The 21,606-nt window shown below is 37.3% G+C and overlaps 1 protein-coding gene across 8 annotated transcripts in view; it reads right to left on the bottom strand.

Annotated features, from left to right (window-relative positions):
- Positions 1-21,606, bottom strand: part of GRIP1 (glutamate receptor interacting protein 1) — a 663,902-nt gene that overhangs the window by 387,636 nt on the left and 254,660 nt on the right. For 7 of the 8 annotated variants that reach the window (XM_070409777.1, XM_070409778.1, XM_070409782.1 and 4 more), the window contains exon 1: positions 6,481-6,655. The exons of the other annotated variant lie outside the window; for it this stretch is intronic. In XM_070409777.1, the coding sequence (XP_070265878.1) occupies positions 6,481-6,613 (133 nt within the window). In that variant the 5' untranslated portion in view covers positions 6,614-6,655. Of the gene's footprint in view, positions 1-6,480; positions 6,656-21,606 lie in introns of those variants that run through there. 8 annotated transcript variants of the gene reach the window in all.

Raw genomic sequence — 21,606 nt, 5'->3', positions numbered from 1 at the left:
TTCCAAATTAAAAAAAAAATGCCACTAGCCTGAGTTTCAATCCCAGTTCTGGTCTTTTCTAGCTACATGAACTCCAATCTGGGCAGCTCTAGAAACCTCAAGGGTTAGAACTATGACCAGAAATCTGTGACGGGGTCTCTTCTCCTTCATCTCAATCTCTTTTGCATGTTGACTTGATTCTCTCACAGTCCAGACTGTATTTTTTTTCCATGTGGTAGAGGACACTGTTGAATTTGCAAATTCCCAGAGGAGCACTCGAACTGACCCAGCATGGTTTATGTGTCCATTGCCTGACCAATCACCTTAGCCAAAGAAATGGTACAATATAATCATGTCAATTTTGGTCAATCAATAATGACCGAATTGGAGGTGGAAACAGGGGTATTTTAAATATGAGATTGCTCTTCCCAATGGGCAGACATATAGATGTCCACCACATCATGCAAACAGAAAGCACTATGTGTTTTTCATTAAATCAACGGAAGATTTGGTGACTTTTTAGAAGTACATTTTTTTAAGGGGAAAAAGAAAAGCTATCACATAAATGTGGGCCCGATACAGAGCTCTTCTGCATTTGTGTAGTTAAAACAAAAATAGCATTAAAGGAATTACCTCCACATACCATATGTTACATTGGTGAGAGAATAATGTGACTAGAGAGGAGGCATGATGTCTTATTTCACATGCAATTTAATAGAGTCTATATTTATTTGGGTCTAGATAAAAATTTGAGAATGTATTTGTTGGAATATGCAAATAACTGAACATGTAACTTCGAACTTGTTTAAAAGAGACATAGGTATGTTCAGCGACTTGCCTCATCTGGGAGGGAATGCGATGTACTGGAAGATTTAAACAAAAGCTAACGCTAAGGTTCTCTGATAGAATTATGCCACCCTAAGTCCCCTGAAGGGATATGCATTGACAAAAGCGGCCGCACTGGCAAATCACAGAGCAAATGGGAGGTGATACAGAAATACTGTTAGTTGGTTGTTTGAGTCGCTGACAATCACCGTCATTACCATCATCTATAAATAAGACATCCTGTTAATTGGACTAATTATATTAGGAGTTAGTTTTTCTTCAAGAGTTTAGTTTAAGACAAGAGGACCCACTGCTCTAAAGAATAAAGCCACCCAGGAGGGAAATGAATAGTTATAATTCACACATAGATGGATCCAGCCCTTAAATATCCGAGGTGATTGGACAACTAAAACTAAACGGTGAGTGTGGAATAAGGCTCTATCAGGAGGGCTGCCTTTCGCAAGGATCAGTGGGGGCTTGGGTAAGTCACTTAACTTGCTTGTATCCCAGCTTATTCATCCCAAGAAAACACTCAGGTTGGACTCTAAGGTCACTTTCAACTTTAATATTTCTTTAAATTATTCCACATGGGGAAAATACAGCTAGAGATAATAACGTTAATGACACAAAATACCCCAAACAAATGGTATGTGGTAGCCAATCAATTTTCAACAAAACAACTATATTGCAGGTGGAAAGCCATTCTTGGGAAAGGAAAATAAGCTGTGTAGTCATTTAAAAAAAAATCAAGTTTGCCCAGCTTCTACATAATTGGTGTTTCTTCTAATTCGTTTGGGATTTCTTGAGTCAAACTAAGTATAGGTAAGGCTTAAATCATCCAATATCTTACATTCAAGATCTGTCCGTTCGATGATCATTGTTTTTAACACAGAAACAAATGGTGTTTATGCTTGTAAACCTTGGAGGATAAGGATAACCTATAAAAGGTGCTGCTTCTCTCCTCTTCTCTCCTCCTATTTTTTCCTCTTCTCCCTGCTCCCTGTCCTCCCTTACCACCTCCCATAGACTGAGGGAGGCAACACCCCCTTTGATTTGCACATAGAGGAGCAAGAATCAGCCCCCTTCCCACAGTATATGTAAAAGTTCTCACTCTATCGCTTTGGCACCCTTATCAAGAGAGAGAATCCTAATTAGATGTCAATTCTGGGAAGCAGAAAGGATATGATTATATGAATTTCCAAAAATAAATCTTGTTAATCCTTTAACTAGTGAGAATAAATTATTTAAATGAATTACCCATACCAATTCCAAAAAATTCTCAGACTACACACACCTTGGAGATTTCATTTTTCTCCAAGATATGTTTTGTGTGTTTTTTCTTTTTCTCCAAGAACAATACAGGGCATTTTTCAATGAAATAAAAGAAAGTGAGCAGCCCTCTTAAAATGTACTTTAATGTATAAAATAAACTGGTGAACAAAATAGATTCAGGAGCACGAATACCTGGAACAGACTGACAGAGGAGGGGGGGGGGGGGGGCATTGGATAAAAGAAGGTGAAGAGATTCACCAAAGCACATATATGCATGGCCCATGGACACAGAGACAATAGTGGGATGAAGGCTGGGGAGATGGGCAAAGGGAAGTGGTGGTGAATGGGGGACATCTGTAATGGTTTCAATAATAATAATTAATTTAAATTCTAAAAAAAATTTACAGTTTTTTAAAAAAGCAGTTTGAACATCTCAGGCACTTTAAAACCTGAACTGGCTAATAACTAGGGGTCTTAGATGCATACCCTGTTTAATAAAGTAACTTAGCTAACAATGTTTTTACACAGGCACATCACAATTACTGCTCAACATCTATTAGAATAGGCAAACAACAATAAAAACAACAACAATACGTTAATTTACAAATACAAATGACCTTTTCTTGGAAGGTCTAAACCATATTTCCTAGAAGGACCTCAGTAGAAGAGGTGAACGGGTGGCTAATGACTGCCCTGAACAGCTTTCCTGCACAGCTTTGCTCTGGCCCAGGTGGTTCAGGGAGAAAATCGAGAAGGGAGGTTACCATGGAGGAACTCCATGCCTACGTCAATGCCGTTACAGGTATGCAAAAGGTGCCAGGTCCATAAGTGAGAGTGGCTCACATACTCCCATTCGTCAGAGATAAACAAATTCCTCCTTTTTAAGTAATTCAATAACCCTGCCCGGCATGACCATGGCAGGTCAGAATTTCAGTATAGATATGAGCAGTGCTAAGAGAGGGCTTGTTAAATGTTACATTATCTGTTTTATAATTTAAATATTATCAGGTGTGGATTTATTTTTTGTATCACAGATTAATCAAAATATGATCTTCCAGAGCCTTTAAAAAGCCATTGCTATAACAGTATTTAGTGAAAAACAAATAAAAGCACCAAACATAATAAAAGTGAATTTCAAGATCCTTCTCTGGCTTTTTGTTACATTCATGTTTATGAATCAGTTTCGAAACCAGTACCAGTTTTTCTTAAGAAAAAATATAATATTCTGTGTGAGAATTTCAGAGTAAATGGTGCTTCTTGGCAGATAAGATTAAATAAAAGAAGAGATCTAGGATTTACCAACATGCTCAGAATTGTGTGGGTTTAAAAATATTCCCCAAAACTCCTTAATAGTCAATGATAGATTATTATCACAAAGGAAAGAATCTCCCTACTGACAATTCCTGCCAGAAAAACAATTCCCTCTGGGCATCCAGGTGAATTTTTTGGTGGAAATCCAGTTAAAAATCCTTCAGCCAATATGTTTATCTGAACTGTCATAGAATAAAACAAAAATTACAAAGATTATATAGTTCCACAACTTGAAAAATCTTAACCAATAATTCCACCTCTTGTCACATTTTAAGGGATGAAAACCCAGAGAAGTTTGGGGATTTGCCCAAAGCATTTGTCTAGTTTATTTAAACTCTAATCCCAGAATTATGAAAGAATAGATGAATGATGAAAGCAGATGTTTTAACACTAAATAGAGTCATCCCATGAACAATGACATACATCACGTTAAAATAAAATCATGGAAGATTCAAAATCAGCCTATCATCATCACTATTAAAACTGGAGCTACAGAAAAATCACCTATTTTCTAAGTAACTTCTTAAACATAAGCTCAGATCCCCCAGACAGTTTAATTTGGGCTTCTGCATTTCATGAGATTATAAACTGTGTTGTCTTTGAGATGAAGGAAAGGATAGTAAAATTCTAAACCAGAGACCACCATAGAAAAGACATTATTTAGGGGAAATATCAGCCAACATTAGAGAATGTACTAAAAAAGAGCATACTTATTGGAGAATTTTCTGGGAGGGTCTTTCTAGCTCAGTCTTTCATTACTATATGAATAAAGCTCTTGGGGTAATCTGGACCACTAGCTAAACTGGCAACACTGGGAGGTAAAGCTTCTTTCAAGAAACAAACAATATAAGAAGAAAAGCAAGAGCAACAACACTTCTGGTTTTTCAATGGCACCATAAACTAAGATGTGAACCTTCAGTCAATTCCACCATGTTTTAGCCTTAATGTAAATAGTTTTTCTAAGCCATCTAGAGATACGCGGAACATAAACTTTCAAAGTATGCCAAAGACTAATCAAGATAGATACGCTGTAGATGTAATTGAAGTAAACCATATTACCCATTTGAGAGGATTGGTTTTTCAAATCAGTCCCACCCTTTAATACTTTGCTAGAGCCATAAAATATAAGTGGATGTCTCCCCTACCCAATTCAGAGAGGCCCCAAAACCGAAACCAAGATGCACTGAGAAGTCATTAAATATATGACATGTCTTCTTTGAAAGCTCTGGCTATTTAACATTTAATGAAATGCCAAGGGCCTGTGTCCTCCGTGACACACATTTACTATACAACAGTTTAAAGTTGGAGACAAACTGCATCTGACTCCACAAAGTTACCTGTTACACATAATGGGTGCTCTCTGATACATCACAGGGGAAAGCATGTTAGTTTTGCATCTAAAGCAAATCGCTTCTGATGCTTAGCATCTTATTCTTAGCATGACCTTGACAAATCAGATAAGTTAAGACATGATTCCCTTTAAGTTACTGCATTTGATGGATAAAGACTACTGCCTTAGCTGTAGCATCCTCCTAGTTCGAGGATATTTCTTAGACTCCACCACAAATATTTCTCCTTGTAGGCACATTTTGTAAACTTATAAAGTATCTCTGTTGTTTTTAAATTCTTACCCAAACTAATAGGGTGCTGGTGTTTGAGAATTTTTTTTTAAATTTGTACAAACACATCACAATACAAACTCAAAAAGTTATAAATTTGATTCATTTTATATATTGATTGTAAGACATTTGTACAACAAACATAACATAATTGAAAATTCCTAAGGTTTTTTTTTAATCTACCAGTTTTCAGAATTATGCATGCAAGCTGACAGTATTTTTTGATGTGATACAACTCTTAGTTTAATTCTTGAATATATTATGGAAACTAAATTTAGGAAACATAGACTGTCACTACATTAGAGCATATTATTCATGTAAAAGCATTACAGAAGAGAAACATAAAACTGAAATTCATAGATTACTCTGTAAAGCCACACAGCCATGTTATCAAGGCAAGTGTCAAAGAATTATAATTTTGCATTATTGTGTTGTTGCCTCCACATGAATTTTCAGCTCTCAGTTTTCATCAATCACAACAGAATTTCTGGCATTTAGACCAAATTCTCATGGATATCAATACCACAAAAAATGGATTCTAAATTATTTATTGGCCAACACTCAGATGCTGTAGATGGGATATATTACAAGACATCAAAAGGACAGGAAGAATTAGAACTGTAATACAAGTTTATAAAGATCCTTATTCAAGAAGATAAACATCTTTTTTAATTTTGTAAATGCTGATCATAGATCACTGTCAGTTCTACCCACTTAGGACACCTCAGAAACTCATTGATCTCTGTATGTGGCTGCTTTCCCTCTGCACCCATAGGCATTCCTGGGCATTTTAAACCTCCTGGGACCTGTCTCACCCTCACCAGGAACTTAAAGGACTACTAAGCACAAGAAAAACTCCAGTTCTCTGCTATTTATAAGCTAATTTACAGAAGTCTTAATATGGGCATATTATTTTATTCTACAGGTATCACTGCTTCTCGCTGACAGCAAATAAGAGTCCCCTTAATTTAACAACAAAATTATGAACCTGCATCAGAGAAAAGCATTTGAACTTCCGTATACAAATAACACCTCAGATTCCTGGCAGGTAACTGTCTAGAAGTCTGTATCAGGAGCATTAATCATCACCATCAACTTGATCAATTATTTCTTCCAAATAAACTAGCCTTCCCTATTTTAAAGAAAACACAGTTGTTGAAAAACACCTCCAACAGAACGTAATTTAACCATCTACTACCTTGGCTTGCAAGATAATATTTGAATGGTTCATTAAAATGATAACAAAATCAATGAACTGCACCTAAAATATTAATCATCTGCATAGACCTGGGCAGGTGATACTGTCTGGATGCTATCTGATGGGTATCCTTGCAACAAATCAAGCAATAGGTAGCACTTCAGTACTTACAGACTGCTCACCCAGGATACTATCTGGGCAACCTCTTGCAGTTAAGATTAAAGCACCACTCAAGGTTTATTGTTAAGGAGCGGGAGGGTGGAGGGGAGCGCTTACTTCGGAAATGCTCTGAAGTGTAATAATAGACATCCTCATAGCCCTCGTGGTAATCCTCTTCTGGCCGGTACTTTTTCCCCTTTCTTCTCCTAGATCTTCTTATTTGCCTGACGAAACCCAGGAAGCGGTCCATCTCTCCCTCCCCGCGCAGCCTGACTCAGCCAGCGCGGAGCCCAGCAGCAGCAGCCCAGCTGCTCAGCGGGCTGCTGGAGCATGAACGCCCAGCACCGAACCGGGACGTGCTACCCTTCCATCTGCCTCGGTGCTACCATCCACGCAGAGGTTTCAGCCAAGGCAGGGAAAAACAAAAACAACACAGCGATATGGGTTCGCCTTGACAAGATTTCTTACTTTGCTCAGTAAACTGTCCAATGTGCAATTTAAGAAGAAAATCAAGGAAAAGAGGGAGAAAGTAAAATGATAAAGACTAAGAGATAAATTTAACAGCGAAGCTTTGGACTTCAAAAGGCTTCAAAACAGAGGAGAACAAAGTTCAACAAGCAATTCAGCTGAGGGGAGTCCCAGCACTAGGATTTCACTATGCAACATCTCCATCATCAGGGGCGGGGGTGCAGGAGCAGAGCGGGGCGGGGACTCCTGCTGGTCAACGGACTGAACCAAAGCTGGAGACAGAACCAGCTTTTTCTTACCTGCCAACCCCACCCCCCTCATCGAACGCCCTTTGCAATGGCAAAGCGCAGGGCTTGGGAAACTGCCCTGAAAGCTGTTGGTTTGCTCTGGATGGACTGATTAACCCTTTGTGCTCTCTTGCATATCATACTAATGAGCAGTTAAAGTGGTTTCATCCATAGGCACTGCCTCTTGCTGACAAAAGTGTGCTCTATGTGTTAATTGGAGCAGCAGGGAGAAGGCTCAGCAGCTGCTTTCAAATGACACATTTACCCACTGGGCATTAGTGTATTCCAATCGCTATTTGATCTAAATATTAAAATGCACTTCACAGAGAGGCTTGCTCATAGGCTTGGTAACAGCATATCATAATCAGCCAATAAAAGAAACTGCATGGTTCTGGGGGGAAGAAACACAAATAATCCAACTCTGCCTACAGTGAACTCAAACACAAGAGTTGGTACACTTTTTTAAAAATATGAAAATAAATAGGCTAAAGAGCACATTAAAAGCTGGTTCTTAGTGAAGATGGGGAGGAGAAGTTTTGAGAAATGGTCACACCCTGTTCATCCTTTGTCTCTAAAATAGCAACCTTTTTAGAAACACTTCAGACACCATGAAGGAGGTACTCTGAAGTCTAGACAGGTCAGCGTTAATCTTTTTCTCTCTGGCTTCTTTCTTCGGGTCTTTAAATGAATGTGAATGCTTCATACCTGGAAAAATTCATTTTGTTTTTACAATATAAGTAAGCAAACATGACAGCAAGCAAACATATTACCTACTAAACAAATAACATTCTGCAACTCCATGTTCCCAGAAATGTAATTTTTTAAAAAGCTACTTACTATATAAAAGTCTTCCATGGCTACATAATATCAAGTCTGTAAGACCAGAAGGGAGTGAATGCACTTCGCATTATCTGTTGTTGGATTCACAAGCATTTGCCTCTCTTCTAGATGTGAATAGTTCTCTATTTTCAAATATGACTTGTTAACGATTAGTAGGCAGACATTTACTTGAGAGGTAAATATTCATCAACCAGGAACATTTCAGCTCTGAAGTGTGCAAAGTTCGATCCAATGAATTCCTACTGTTCCTACAGATTTCCCTTTTGTTTTTTTCAATGCTTCCCAAGTGAATTTGTGAAGAGAAACACAAACTTAATGATGCTGACAAAAAGATACTATAAAATGTTTTAGGAACATCTTTAAACAAAAATTTACTTGTCCTTAGGTTCCAAATCTTTTCTTTTTTTATTCTGACTCCCCCAACCAAAATACATCAGAACAGTTTAAAACAGTGAAATTTAAAGATCTGGAACCTAGACTTTGAATAGGTCAATAAGTAAATGATAATAATACATAACCTTTTAATTTAATTCTCCTTTATAATGAGGTGATGCCTCTATAGATGAGGAAAGAAGGTTCAAAGATGTTTTTGTGGTTTGTTAAAGATCACAAGTAACATTGCCAAGTACTGCCTATTGCAGGTATTTTTTCATACAAAATCAGAGATTGTCTTGTCTGAGACTTATTTGCATTCGGTGAATCACTGTTTTCTATGTGAGTATGCTATTGAAATGGAGTTCAAAAATAACTGTTGCCATTCATTTCTAACATACAACTAAGCATACTAGTATATCCTGATTTATGTGTCTAATTTCTCAAGTACATATGTCCCCAGAGATTATGCAGGCAACAAAACTTACCCAACTGCGTCTGAATTATAACTACTAAATTAGTAGAGTCCACATTGTTTTGTAGTGATAAGCTCCCAGTTTAATCCAAAAGAACTGACATTATCGAACAGATGATGCTTCATTGGAGAGAATGTCTTTTTTATATAGATCAACTTAAAACACTCCACCACAGTTTACCGGTTTTTAATATTCAAAGAGCCTGACAGTTTCTCAGTCAGTGGTAAGTAACCATTTTTGAACCAGAACCAATGCAAAGTAAAACTGTCTACATATCAAACTGTTTTCAGAAATTATGCTTGAAGCACCTTTGTTTGCTTTTCCTGGTTTTGAAAGATTTTATTTGGGCAGTTAACATTTCAATATCTGATTATAATGGGGGAAAATTAAAGAAGAGGAAGTTTGATGATGCTAGGAGAGAATTTAGAGTTCAACCACACAGTTGGAGGGGTATGGTGAAGGAGGTAACAACCCTGTTAACACAATCACAGATGCTTGGGACTCTGCTGCCTAGAGGAGGGTCCCAAAGAATGAAAGAATGGGGCAGTGCACCATGTGAGGGAGGAGGAGCATGTATGAATGTGTCACAATCCAAAAGACAGATGGCAAGACACACGCAACACTGCCTGAAGGGTGGTGCAGCTGGATTGGATCTTTTAATCTAATTTCCTGAGTCCACTGCTCTGAAATTTTCCCAACTTCTCTCTTAAATCCTCCATGATTAACAAAGGAGGACCAGTCTAAAATCTAAAAGGACTTCAGGTTGTACAGCAGTTAGCTAATACCCTCACAATAATTGATAAATAGGTGAAATTCAAGTCCCATTCCGTTAGGTTGGCTACTATTTCTGAGAGAATCGCCCTTTGTCTCCATAGCACAAACACTGGTAAGCGGCAGTATTCTTCAGGATTACACTCTACTACAGTCTAAACAAATGGGGTAGTTTACAGGTTGAAAATGGCAGTTAGGACACGTATCTCCCATAAATGTGCTTTGTTTAGCTCACATAAGTGTTAACTTTTGTCTGTTTGTCTGTTTTAAACTGGGTCAATATCTGAGAGTCAGGTATTTCACACACAAATCAGACATTTGATTTTTTTCTTGAAAAGTCAAAAGATCTGGCAACTCTGGGCCCAACTCCAATGTGGTGTGGCAACTATTCATTAAAGCTAAGTGGTGGCTGCCACCCACAAATAAATATGTACTTTCCACTGAGCCACAGTCCCCTCCCCTGTGTCCAATTCTCTCATTCAGTTGCCACCTGGCCCCTGCATGCATTTATGCTTTGATCCTTGGTTGAGGTGCTATCCTGACTAGCCAGGTCCCACACACTAATTTCTTCAAGAGAAATTTCAGCTCCCATAGAGTTTCATGTAAAGAAAACAGATTATTATGACAAATTGGTTTTAGTTGAGCTAAATGTTCACTAAACTATAAAATTAAATTTCTTAGAAAAAATTGTTCACATGAGAAAATAAAGCAGGTTGAATTATTCAACAAAATGTGCTTCCATAAAAAATCACAAATATATATTAGCAAATATATTTTTTAGAAAGCTAATTCTTTCCCATCTGGGAGGTAGGCAAGAGCTGGAACAGTATTTACCAGGTTTCCATACTCTTCTGAATTAGGTTCTTCATCCCCTTTCAGGAAAAGAGGAACAGGCCAACTATTGAGATTAAATCTTCAATTTATAACCTTCTCTAAATCACTCAGTACATAGTACTCTTTTGCATATATTTAGATTGAGTAATAGTTATAGTATTTTTTGAGTAGCAGTATGAAATATACAGTTTATTAGAAGAATCTTTGAAACATTAAACCAATTGGACCTTTTCAGATACCATTGTGCTTGCTTGTGATGCCAAGAACGGTGGCTGACTCCCTGTGGCCTTAGGGGAGGCACTCTGTCACACCCTGATCCCCAGCAATGACAGTATTCCTAACTCTGTCAGACCCAATACCACTTTATTGTAGCAAATGATTTGTAATATCCCACTTTACTAGTCTAAATGAAATTCACAGATCATGTGAGCCATGCACACATCATTCAAACATAAAATATCTTATAAATAATATATTTAAATATGTTTAATAATATGTATTTAAGTTAGTAAATCTCAGAACACCACCTCACCAGGAGATGTAGTTACATCCTTGCATCTACTTCGTTTTTTGTATTGATTTAGAGGGAAAGAAAAACATCAATTTGTTATTCTACTTATTTATGCATTTATTTATTTGTGGGTTCCCTAACTGAGGATTGAACACACAACCTTATCATACTGGAACCAACCCAGCTACCAGGCCAAGGCCAAAAGGTGATCAGAAGCAATTCCATACAATATAGAGAAAATATATGGAGGGACAAGTAGACGACACAGTAAAAATTAGTATAATCATGTATATTAAAACTGTGAAGAATATCTCATGTCAAAAGAATGGAAAGAGAAGTCACAAACTGGGAGAAAATGTTTGCAAAAGAAACATCTGGTAAATGACTGTTGTCCAAAATATACAGAGAACAGAATATAGAAATATAAAAAGAACTCTTAAAACTTAATAAGAAAAACTACCTGATTAAAGACTTTAACAGATACCACACGAGAGGAGATAGACAGATGGCAAATGAGCACATGAAAAGGTGCCCCACATCAGATGTCATCAGGGAAATGCAAATTAAAGCAACAAGGACATACGACTATACATCTATCAGAATTGCCAAAATCTGGAACACTGACAACACCACATGCTGATGAGGAAGGGGAGCAACAGGAATTTTCCTTCATTGCTGGTGGGAATGCAAAATGGTATAGCAACTTTGGATGACAGTGGCTTTCTTACAAACCTGAACATATTCTTACCATACAATTCATCAGCTGCACCCCTTGGCATTTACCCAAAGAATTTGAAAACATGTCCACACAAAAACCGGCATTTGGATGTTTATGGCATCTTTACTCATAATCGCCAAACCTGGAAGCAACCAAGATGTCCTTCAGTAGGTGAATGGATCAACTGGATAATAGGATATTATTCAGCGCTAAAGGGAAATGAGCTATCAAGCTCTGAAAAGACATGGAGTAAACTTAAGCGCATAGTACTAAGTGAAAGAAGCTAAAATGAAAAAGCCACATACTGTGTGATTCCGCCTATATGACATTCTGGAAAAGGCAAAACTATGGAGAGAGTAAAGAGAGCAGTGGTTGCCAGGAATTGGGGAGAGGGAACAGTGAATAGGCAGAGCACACGGGGTATTTAATTAGGCAGTGAAAACACTCTGTATAATACTGTAATAGTGGATGTCATTATACACTTATCCAAACTCAAGTAATGTACAACACCAGGAATGAACTCTATGTAAACTATGGACTCTGGGTGATAATGATGTGTCAATGCAGGTTCATGGTTTATAACAAAGGTACCACTCTCATGGAGAAGGCTGATACTGAGGGAGGCTATGCATATGTGAGGAGGGAGTGTGTGGGATATCTCTGTACCTTTCGCTCAATTTTGGTGTGAACCTAAAACTACTCCAAAAAAAAAAAATCCATTTAAGAAAAACACACCTTATGCCTCTGTATTTAACAGTATTAGCTTTTGAGGCTCAAATAATTAGAAATAAGTTTTCACTTACAGGAACACTTTTTCATATAGATATTTGAAAGTTTACAGATGCAGGACAAATTTTCAATTTGGAAGAATTTCTTTCTCATTTCAGTACTTCTAGCACCCCAGGCCTCCTCCACACCATGCCCATATAAATTTCCAATAGGGGCATGTTGGGCTACCCAGGCTGCAATTACAAAATGAAATTAATCAAGCAAATGCTGTCCTACCCTGGAATTCTTCCTGCACATTGTCATAATTCCCCACCCCTTTGTGTTGTCCTTGCTTAAGATACTTTGAAGTATGAAGGCTAATTTTATCACTCAGCTATTTCAACAGTTGATATATAAAGACAGGTCATATTCTAAGAAATCTGAATGGTATAACTTGATATTTTGTGTTCTTGCTCTTCATGAATTTATAAAAAAATTCAAGAGAAATTAAGTTTCAAAATAAATGCTTCAAATTAAATAGAAATGCTTCACACCAAGACCCAAGATTTAAACTATTATTCTGCCAGTAATTACATTTAGATTTACTAGAAGGAAAACGCTGTCTGTGGTATACTAAAATTAAGTCATTCTCAATAAAGAGCCACCAGAGCCCTGAAATCAACAAATACTCCAATTCTTACATTTATTTAAGTAGTAAGAACACTTGTTTTCATTGTTTAAAAAATATAGTAAAATAATTTTACTAATAGTCATGATCCACGTAGGGGTCATCAGAGGCTGAAGGAAAAGGCTTTTAATGTAAAAATAATTTTAAAAAATTCTCCTCAGGCACACATATCTGTGGGTAAGCAGACTCATTTACAAAAAGATAGGCATTCATTGTTCCTGGCAGATAGTAGTTGCTCAATAAATCTTTTTGTGGCATTCATATAATAGCAATGGCAAGATATCTTAGTTAATAAGAGAAAGAGAAATGTAAAGACATAAAAATTTTTTGGAATTTTAGATTCACAAAATACTGATGTTGGAAAAGATTTCAGAGATCTTCCCAGCCTCTCTATTCCCCTAGCTCCACCAGTATTTAAATCTGAGGTTCCCATCAGACCCACACTGGGAACTGAGGAAGGCCCAGTCCTAGAGCTGTCCCCTCTTAGGCACCCCGACTCTACTCTGGAGCAGAAGAGCGGCCTTTTCCTCCACACTGCAAGGGGACTTTGCTTCCTTCTCTTTTAAATGCTAGCTCTCCCCTGCCCCCCAGTGCCCCTTGACTCAAAAGTATAGTTAGTTAGTGTATAGGAGTACTTATTACTAATTTGAGATATGGACAATGGTATATATATTTTCATTTAATATGATATCTGTTTTATTTCAGGGAAAATTATACTCAATTTATTTATGACTTTTAACTCTGCTATTTTTTTTCTGTAAGTCTCTTTTCAGGAAATTAATGATAATATAATGACAACATTAAATTTACATATTTCTTGCTATGAGCCAGTCTCTTAAGAGTTTTATGTTCTCATTTAATCCTGGCAACAACCTTATAAATTTAATACCATCGTTTGTCCTCACTTGCAGAGGAAGCAAGAAGATGCAGAAAAGTTTAGTAACTTGCTGTTAGCCACACAGATAAGGGTGGTGCATTTACTAGTCTGAAATAAAATTTATAGATTTATGTAACCCTCACAAACATAATTTTTAAAATTTTTACTTTTTTCAATTATAGTTGACACACAATATTATATTAATTTCAGGTGTACAACATAGTGATTAGACATTTATATAACTTACAAAGTGCTCACCCCATAAGTCTAGTATCCATCTGACACCATGCATAGTTAATGCAATATTATTTCATACTAGAGGGCCGGTGCACGAAATTCGTGCACTGGGTGTGTGTGTGTGTGTGTGTGTGTGTGTGTGTGTGTGTCCCTCAGCCCAGCCTGCACCCTCTCCAATCTGGGACCCCTTGGGGGATGTCCTACTGCCGGTTTAGACCTGATCCTGCCTACACTGGCAGTCGGACATCCCTCTCAGAATCCAGGACTGCTGGCTCCTAACAGCTTGCCTGCCTGCCTGCCTGATTGCCCCTAACCACTTCTGCCTGACAGCCTGATCACCCCCTAACCGCTCCCCTGCTGGCCTGATTGACACCTAACTGCTCCCCTGCCAGGCTGATTGCCCCCAACTGCCCTCCCCTGCAGGTCTGGTCACCCCCAACTGCCCTCCCTGCCGGCCTTGTCACCCCCAACTTCCCGGCCCTGATGGCCTGATGGCCCACAACTGCCCTCCCCTGCAGGCCATCTTGTGGTGGCCATCTTGTGACAACGTGAGGGCAGCCATCTTGTGGTGGCCATTTAGTGATGACATTGTGCGTGATGCCGCCTAGGCTTTTATTATATAGGATAATTTAAGTATATATTATGCTCTTACATATCATGCTATACTACCTTTCGAGAGTTTTTCTACTTTAACAGTAATTTTTAATGATTATAACAAATTGCTGCAATATTTAGTTGTCACTGGATACATTCAAATGAATGATCTAATGGGTTTATTTAAAATTTATAACATGCTAGAAATGATTTATTTTGCAAATATATAAATGATGAAAAATTTTACTTTAGAACTTTATTTTTCAATTATAGTTTACATTCAATATTGTTTTACATTAGTTTCAGGTGTATAGCGTGGTAGTTACATAATCATATACTTTACAAAATGATGCCCCATATTTCAAGTACCCACCTGGCACCATACATAGTTATTAGAATATTATTGACTGTATTCCCTATACTTCACTTAACATCCCCATGACTATTTGGTAACTACCAATTTATACTTCTTACTCCTTTCACCTTTTTCACCCAGTCTCTTACACCTCTTCCCCTTTGGAACCAACTTTCTGTTTCCTGTATCTATGAGTCTGTTTTTATTTTGTTTGTTCATTTATTTTGTTCTTTAGATTCCACATGTATTTGGAATGGGTTTTCATATGGTATTTTTCTTTCTCTTATTTCACTTAGCTTAAATTACAGGCGGATCACAAGAATTCTCGTGTTTCATATTATACAGTGTTTTATAAAGTAACATACTTTAAAAAGCTATTAGCTTGTAAGAACATGTAATAAATAACTTCAAAATGCAATGGGTATTTAAATTTAAGGTGTGCCTTTAACATTTATGTAAAATGTTTTTTGTACTCCTTCAATAGAAACTTATCTGGCCACTGGGTAAAGCTAGCAATAAAAATACTGGTTCGCAATGTGTTAATACCTTCTAGGTCCATCCATGCTATCACAATGTTAAGATTTAATTTCTTAATGGTCAAGTAATATTCCACTGTATAATGTACCACCACTTTTTTATCCATGTGTCTATTGATGGGCATTGGGTTGCTTCCATATCTTTGCTATTGTAAATAATGCTGCAATGAACATAGAGGTGCCTATATACCAGGGGTCTTCAAACTACGGCCCGCGCGCCACATGCAAATACAAATATTGTATTTGTTCCCGTTTTGTTTTTTTTACTTCAAAATAAGATATGTTCAGTGTGCATAGGAATTTGTTCATAGTTTTTTTTTAAACTATATTCCGGCCCTCCAATGGTCTGAGGGACAGTGAACTGGCCCCCTCTTTAAAAAGTTTGAGGACCCCTGCTATATACTTTCAAATCAGTGTTTTGGGTTTCTTTGGCTATATACCCAGAAGTGGAACCACTGGGTCACAAGGTAGTTCAATTTTTAAATTTCTTAGAAACATCCATACTATTTTCCACAGTGGCTGCTCCAATCTGCATTCCCACCAATAGTGCATGAGGGGTCCCTTTTATGATGAAAAACTTTAGATGTGAAGTTAAAATCTACGGGGAGAATTTTTTTCCCAAATTCCCTTAGTGTAGACAAGTTTGAAACCACTGCCTAAATATAGTAGTGGTTCCTTTTCACTTTTGTATCCTTAGTTGGGAGAGCATGTTACTATATGCTCAATGTCCGATGAGCGGAAAGATGGAATGAAGGGTGAATAATGGATGAATAAATAATTGATTGAGTGATGACTGAAGAGGCAAGATTTACCTAAGATTGCTCCCTGAGAGTGGGAGAGCTTTCATATACTGGAAATATAGCTGTGTCCTATCACACTGGGCCACAGAGAAGACAGGGTTGTGAGAGGAGCCATGGAAGACACAAGTTTAGGTTTGCTGTCTTGCACTCCTGTGAGGCTCCAAGAGAATATACCAAGTAAGCCCTGCCCCTTTAAGTGGAGATGAACCTGAATGAGACACCTGAAGCAGACCTAAACCAGACAGCCTGCAGCCAAGTCCACATGTCTAGCAGCCTGAAGCAGACCTGCCAGGTTGAACCCAGCCTTGATTAGCCCAATTGCAAACTCTGTGCAGATCAGTTAGTGGGAAAATAGAAATGATCGTGCCTGTAAACCACAATCATTTTAGGGGTGGCTCAAAATGCAGCCTTATGAGTATATGCTAAGATACCACTTATCTAGCACAGCTCATACTGTATTGCAAGTATCTATTTTTAAACCTGTCTTTCTGACTAGACTGGGAAATACATAGAACAAGAGCCATATCTTAGCTATTTTTAGATCTTTGGTCTCTGGCACAGTGCTGGGCACAGAGTAGATGTTCAACACATGTTTAAAGATGGGGTGCATAGATCAAAGAATGAAGTGTTACATTATTTCTGAGGTTTCTTTCATTGAGTACCCACCCCTAGGCACTGAGTAGGCCCACATATACATGGGGGAGCCTCAGAAATAGACCAGTGACCGCCTAGGAAACGTCTAGGAAATAGTCCCAGAACATGATGGGCACTGATCATTGTTCCCATTGTTCCAAGACTGCACATCTTAACACATAATGCATGTATGAGGAGAGTCCTATCTGGGCCTCCAGAAATTAAGATCAGGTTGTGGCAGAATCCCTTCAGTCTGAGGATCAGTGATGGCTGCTTGACAGAAATCTAAATTAGGCGTGGCTTTAACTCTTAAGAAAACAAGAAAACATACACACACACACACACACACACACACACCTTACTTCTTTCTTTGAACATTAAAAATCCCAATTGTGCCTTCTCTATGTTATTTATTTTTAACCGCTGGTTGATGATTTTGAAATTGGATGTTTCCAGCATTCTGGGTTATGAGAGAATAATCCAATAGTCCATGTAGCCCACAGGCCAATCCAAGGAAAGAAATTCTGGTCTAACTATTTAAGTTTCACGGATTCTGTTTCGCATCAGGACATTTAGCCTCATGATGAGAACAAAATGTCAAATGTTACCAGGAAAGGCTAGAATTCAGACAGTTATCCTCAGTTGGTCAGCTTTAATCTCTTATTCTGTTTTTCTACAAAGATTAAATATATCTAAAAAAAAGAATATAGACTATTAGATGATTTTTTCAAGAAAAATGACATGAAGTGGAGAGTTTGTTGCTAAGTCTTTCAAAATAACCAACAGTTTTGCAAGTGTACATAATACCCAATATTTGCCTATTTTCTTGCACTAGTTTACTAAATGGGTATACAGGCAAGTAGTGCATTATGCCTTTAAGTATCTCATTGCTGGAGGATGATGTAAAGCTAATAAACATAGAAAAGTATTTTACTGTAATTTATAATGGGTACTATGTCATTAAATAAAAGGAGAATGCTATTCTGTTCATTTTCTCACCCACAGACTACACCTCCACTGAGCTCTAGGTTCATGTAACGATATCCATCTTCCCATTAAGATGTGTTATAGGCATCTCCAAAATAACAAGGTCAGAAACTCGGGGCACGGCCCTCAAAGCTGTACCTCCTATCACAGTTCCCATCATATTGAGCAGTGTTTTCCTTCCATCAGAGCCATTCTTGATTCCTCTCCTTTAGATGATCCACATCCAATTTATCAGCTATACCTTCAAAATAACCCCAAATATACTGATTTTTCTATGCCCCACCGCCACTCCCAAACCCAGCCAGCATTCTTTCTAACTATGCACCGTATTTCTACTCTTGCTCTATTTTCCCTACAACGACCAGAATGATATTAAACATACATCAGATGATATTAATTCCCTGCCTAAAAACTTTGCAATGAGTTCCATGTGCTCCTAAGGCACATAAAATAAAATAAAACTCCACAATCCTTACCAGGGCCTTTAAAGCCCAAGGTGAGCTGGTCCCTACCTACTGGTAAGTCTTTAGCTTCTTCTCATGTTACTTCTCACAATGACCTTCCTGTCCCTGGCAAAATGCCAAGCCCAAAATTGCCATCCTTCCTGTTAACTCTGCACCAAATGCACTGGCCCCAAATGTTTTCATGGACGGATCTTTTTGTCTTATTTAGATCTCAGCTCAAATTTTGTCTCCACCTGGTGAGGCTGCCCCAAATCCCCCATTACAAAATAGCCACCATTTCCATCATATCACTCTGTCACTTCTCACTATTAGAAAATACTTTGAATATGTTCTTGTATGTTATCTGTTTCTTCTCCTCTAGAACACGAACTCCATGAGAGTAGGGGCCTTTGCCCTCATGCACACTGCTCTATCTTTGGGTTGTAACAGTGCCTGACAACATAGACAAATAATAAGCATTTCTTGAATGAATGAATGAATGAATGAATCAGTTGATATGAGATAGCACATACTGTTCATGGTTCATGGAAACACACTATTTAAATTATACAAGGACCTTTAACGTTTCCTTCCTACAAAGTGTATTAAACACCAAAATCACTCAGCAAGAATACAAAACACGACCAGTCCTAAATGTTGGTCAAGCTGGCATGGATTACGCAGCTAGCATGTTACAGGTGTTAAATACATTTGATCTAGTCAATAAATGAACTACAGACATCCCAAAAGCCTTTTTAAACTCAGGTTTGAAGCTCTTCACTAAACTTGTAACTAACCGAATATCAAATAGAAAGATGACTTAAAAGTCTCCCCCTCTTGTTACACACTCACTGCATAATAAATATTGATTGTACAGTATGTATGTAAGGTACGTTTGAGCAAATAAATGCACAATCAAATGAATGAACCAGCCAAAGGTTCAATAATAAAAGTTAAAAAGTGAGGCATGAACATAGGTTAATCCAAATTGGATAAACAGCTCAGAAAAAATCAACAACTCTTAAGTCCTTCAATAACAAACCACGAGTGTGCCTGTCACTGGGGTCTAAGAAATGGCTCTAAGAGAAAAAGGTCACGGAGGTAAGATGAATCATATGGCAAAGCACTTAGAGGAAGGAAAAGAAGAGAAAGTTAAATCAGATTAGTCATCACAACCCTAAAGTGAGTTTAGAGACACTATTTTAAATACCAAGAAAATGTTCCCAGAGCCAAATGAATCGATTAAAAAACAATGACACTAAGCTTTTAGAAATGCTATGCTTTGGTAAATCAACCAGTCAAGGAAACATAAATAAACAAATAAATATGTGCCACTTAAAAATAGATTTGTCTTGTTCTCTAGCAGCCTGGAAGGACAAGTGAAAGAGCAATAGAGGGAGGAAGGAAGTGTGAATGAACTCTCAGGCAATAGAAACCATTAGGTAATATATTGTTCAGAACCATCAATAGGAAGCTTAAATAGATCCTGAGAAGTCTCACAATTACCTAAAAAGACTTCATAATCACCACTAATTTTCCCCACACTTGAGTGAACCTAGTTGTGTAAAAATAATAACAAACACCTTGCAGATACAAGAGACTTGCCTGAATCATCTATTTATGATATATTACATATTCAGGGTAAACATCAATTCAGTACTTTGTATATTTTTCAAGTTTCTAAAATATTCAGATTGGACACATTTAGCATTTCAAATTTGGAAGTTAATTTTACATTTTAATTTTTAATTTTCCTATGCTCATGCCACACTTAGTTATTGGTTAACTATATTAATTAATTATACATTGTAGGAAAAAAAAACCTGAAAGCAAAATCTCAGTTATTCAAGTCCTTTGAAGCCTAAAACATTTGGAATCTCAGAATACTCCCTGACATTTCATTTTGCAGGAAGTCTAAACAACCACAATAAATTTACACATGCAGACATGCCACAGTTAAATTTCATTTCACGCTTAGTAAGCAAACATTATCAAACTATAAGCACTGTCCTCCACTGTCTTTTTAACTCAAAATCTTGTAACCAATGTTTGGTCAACCTTGAAATATTTCACAGATGGATGAATTGGCTTAGTTTATTCATCAATTTGCAGGCTAGCAAACTTAGGCTGCATGTATTATTACATAGAGCAGGTGGCTCTATGCTTTATTTCATAAACAACACAAATAATTAGTGATTAGACAGAAGCAAATTAGGGACCCAATTAGGAATTGTTCAGGGGAAAAGTCTTCTAAAAATAATGAGTATTTCTTCCTGCATTCAAATTTCTTTAAAAACATGCGTCCACATTACTTTCTTAATGGCAAATTTCTTTAAACAGTTCGCATCCATTTCAATGAAAGCAGAAAAACATTTCATTGAAGAAATCATCCGGTTATACAGGGCTTTGTGAAACTAAATGAGGATTAAGTGAGTGGAGCACCAGGTGACTTTATTTACCTGCATTTTTGGATTATATGTAAAGAGGAAGCTCTCTTCACTGAAACATGTTTCGTTTTTTAATACTGCCAATTATTTTGTTGTTCTGCATATATCAGTTACTCAGTAAATGTAATAAAGGTATATTAAAACACATAGAAAAAAAGTCATAGCACACTTTATAGTCTTGATGGCAAAATCCCACTTAGCATATGAGAACCTTCTGTTCAACTTTTATTATTCAGCTTTAAAATTGTTACACGGTATCAGCTTTCAATTACAAATAATTAAAAAGGCAAATCATTGATGCCAATTTTATATCAGGGGAAAATTTTTTGACTAATCAAACGCTAAAGCTGACAGTTGTGAACTAAAGAGATTTTTTAAAGTTGCAATGCACATTATTCACCAGTAGGTAAGCTTAATCCTGTAGAACCCAAGTTAATAGTTTTAGTCATGATTTGAATCTAATGCTAGTGGGCAATGTTAACCCACTTATCCATATCCATATTGACTTTCTCTTTCCTATCACTGGTGCATCCCTGAGTAAATTTCTTTTCATAAGCTGTACCCTAGTGACTTCACACTTTAAAGAGTAATGTCACTCTTTCTGCTATCTGGGAGCCTGCAGAGGCTGCTGGGAACAAGACTTCAGTAATGACAGCTATGT

Source organism: Myotis yumanensis, unplaced genomic scaffold (genome assembly GCF_028538775.1).
Source record: "Myotis yumanensis isolate MYYU_CA2020_CCGP unplaced genomic scaffold, mMyoYum1.0.hap1 SCAF_3, whole genome shotgun sequence".
In the NCBI taxonomy this organism is placed as follows: domain Eukaryota; kingdom Metazoa; phylum Chordata; class Mammalia; order Chiroptera; family Vespertilionidae; genus Myotis; species Myotis yumanensis.
Note: the sequence above shows the minus strand (reverse complement) of the source record. Positions and strands in the feature narration are given on the sequence as shown.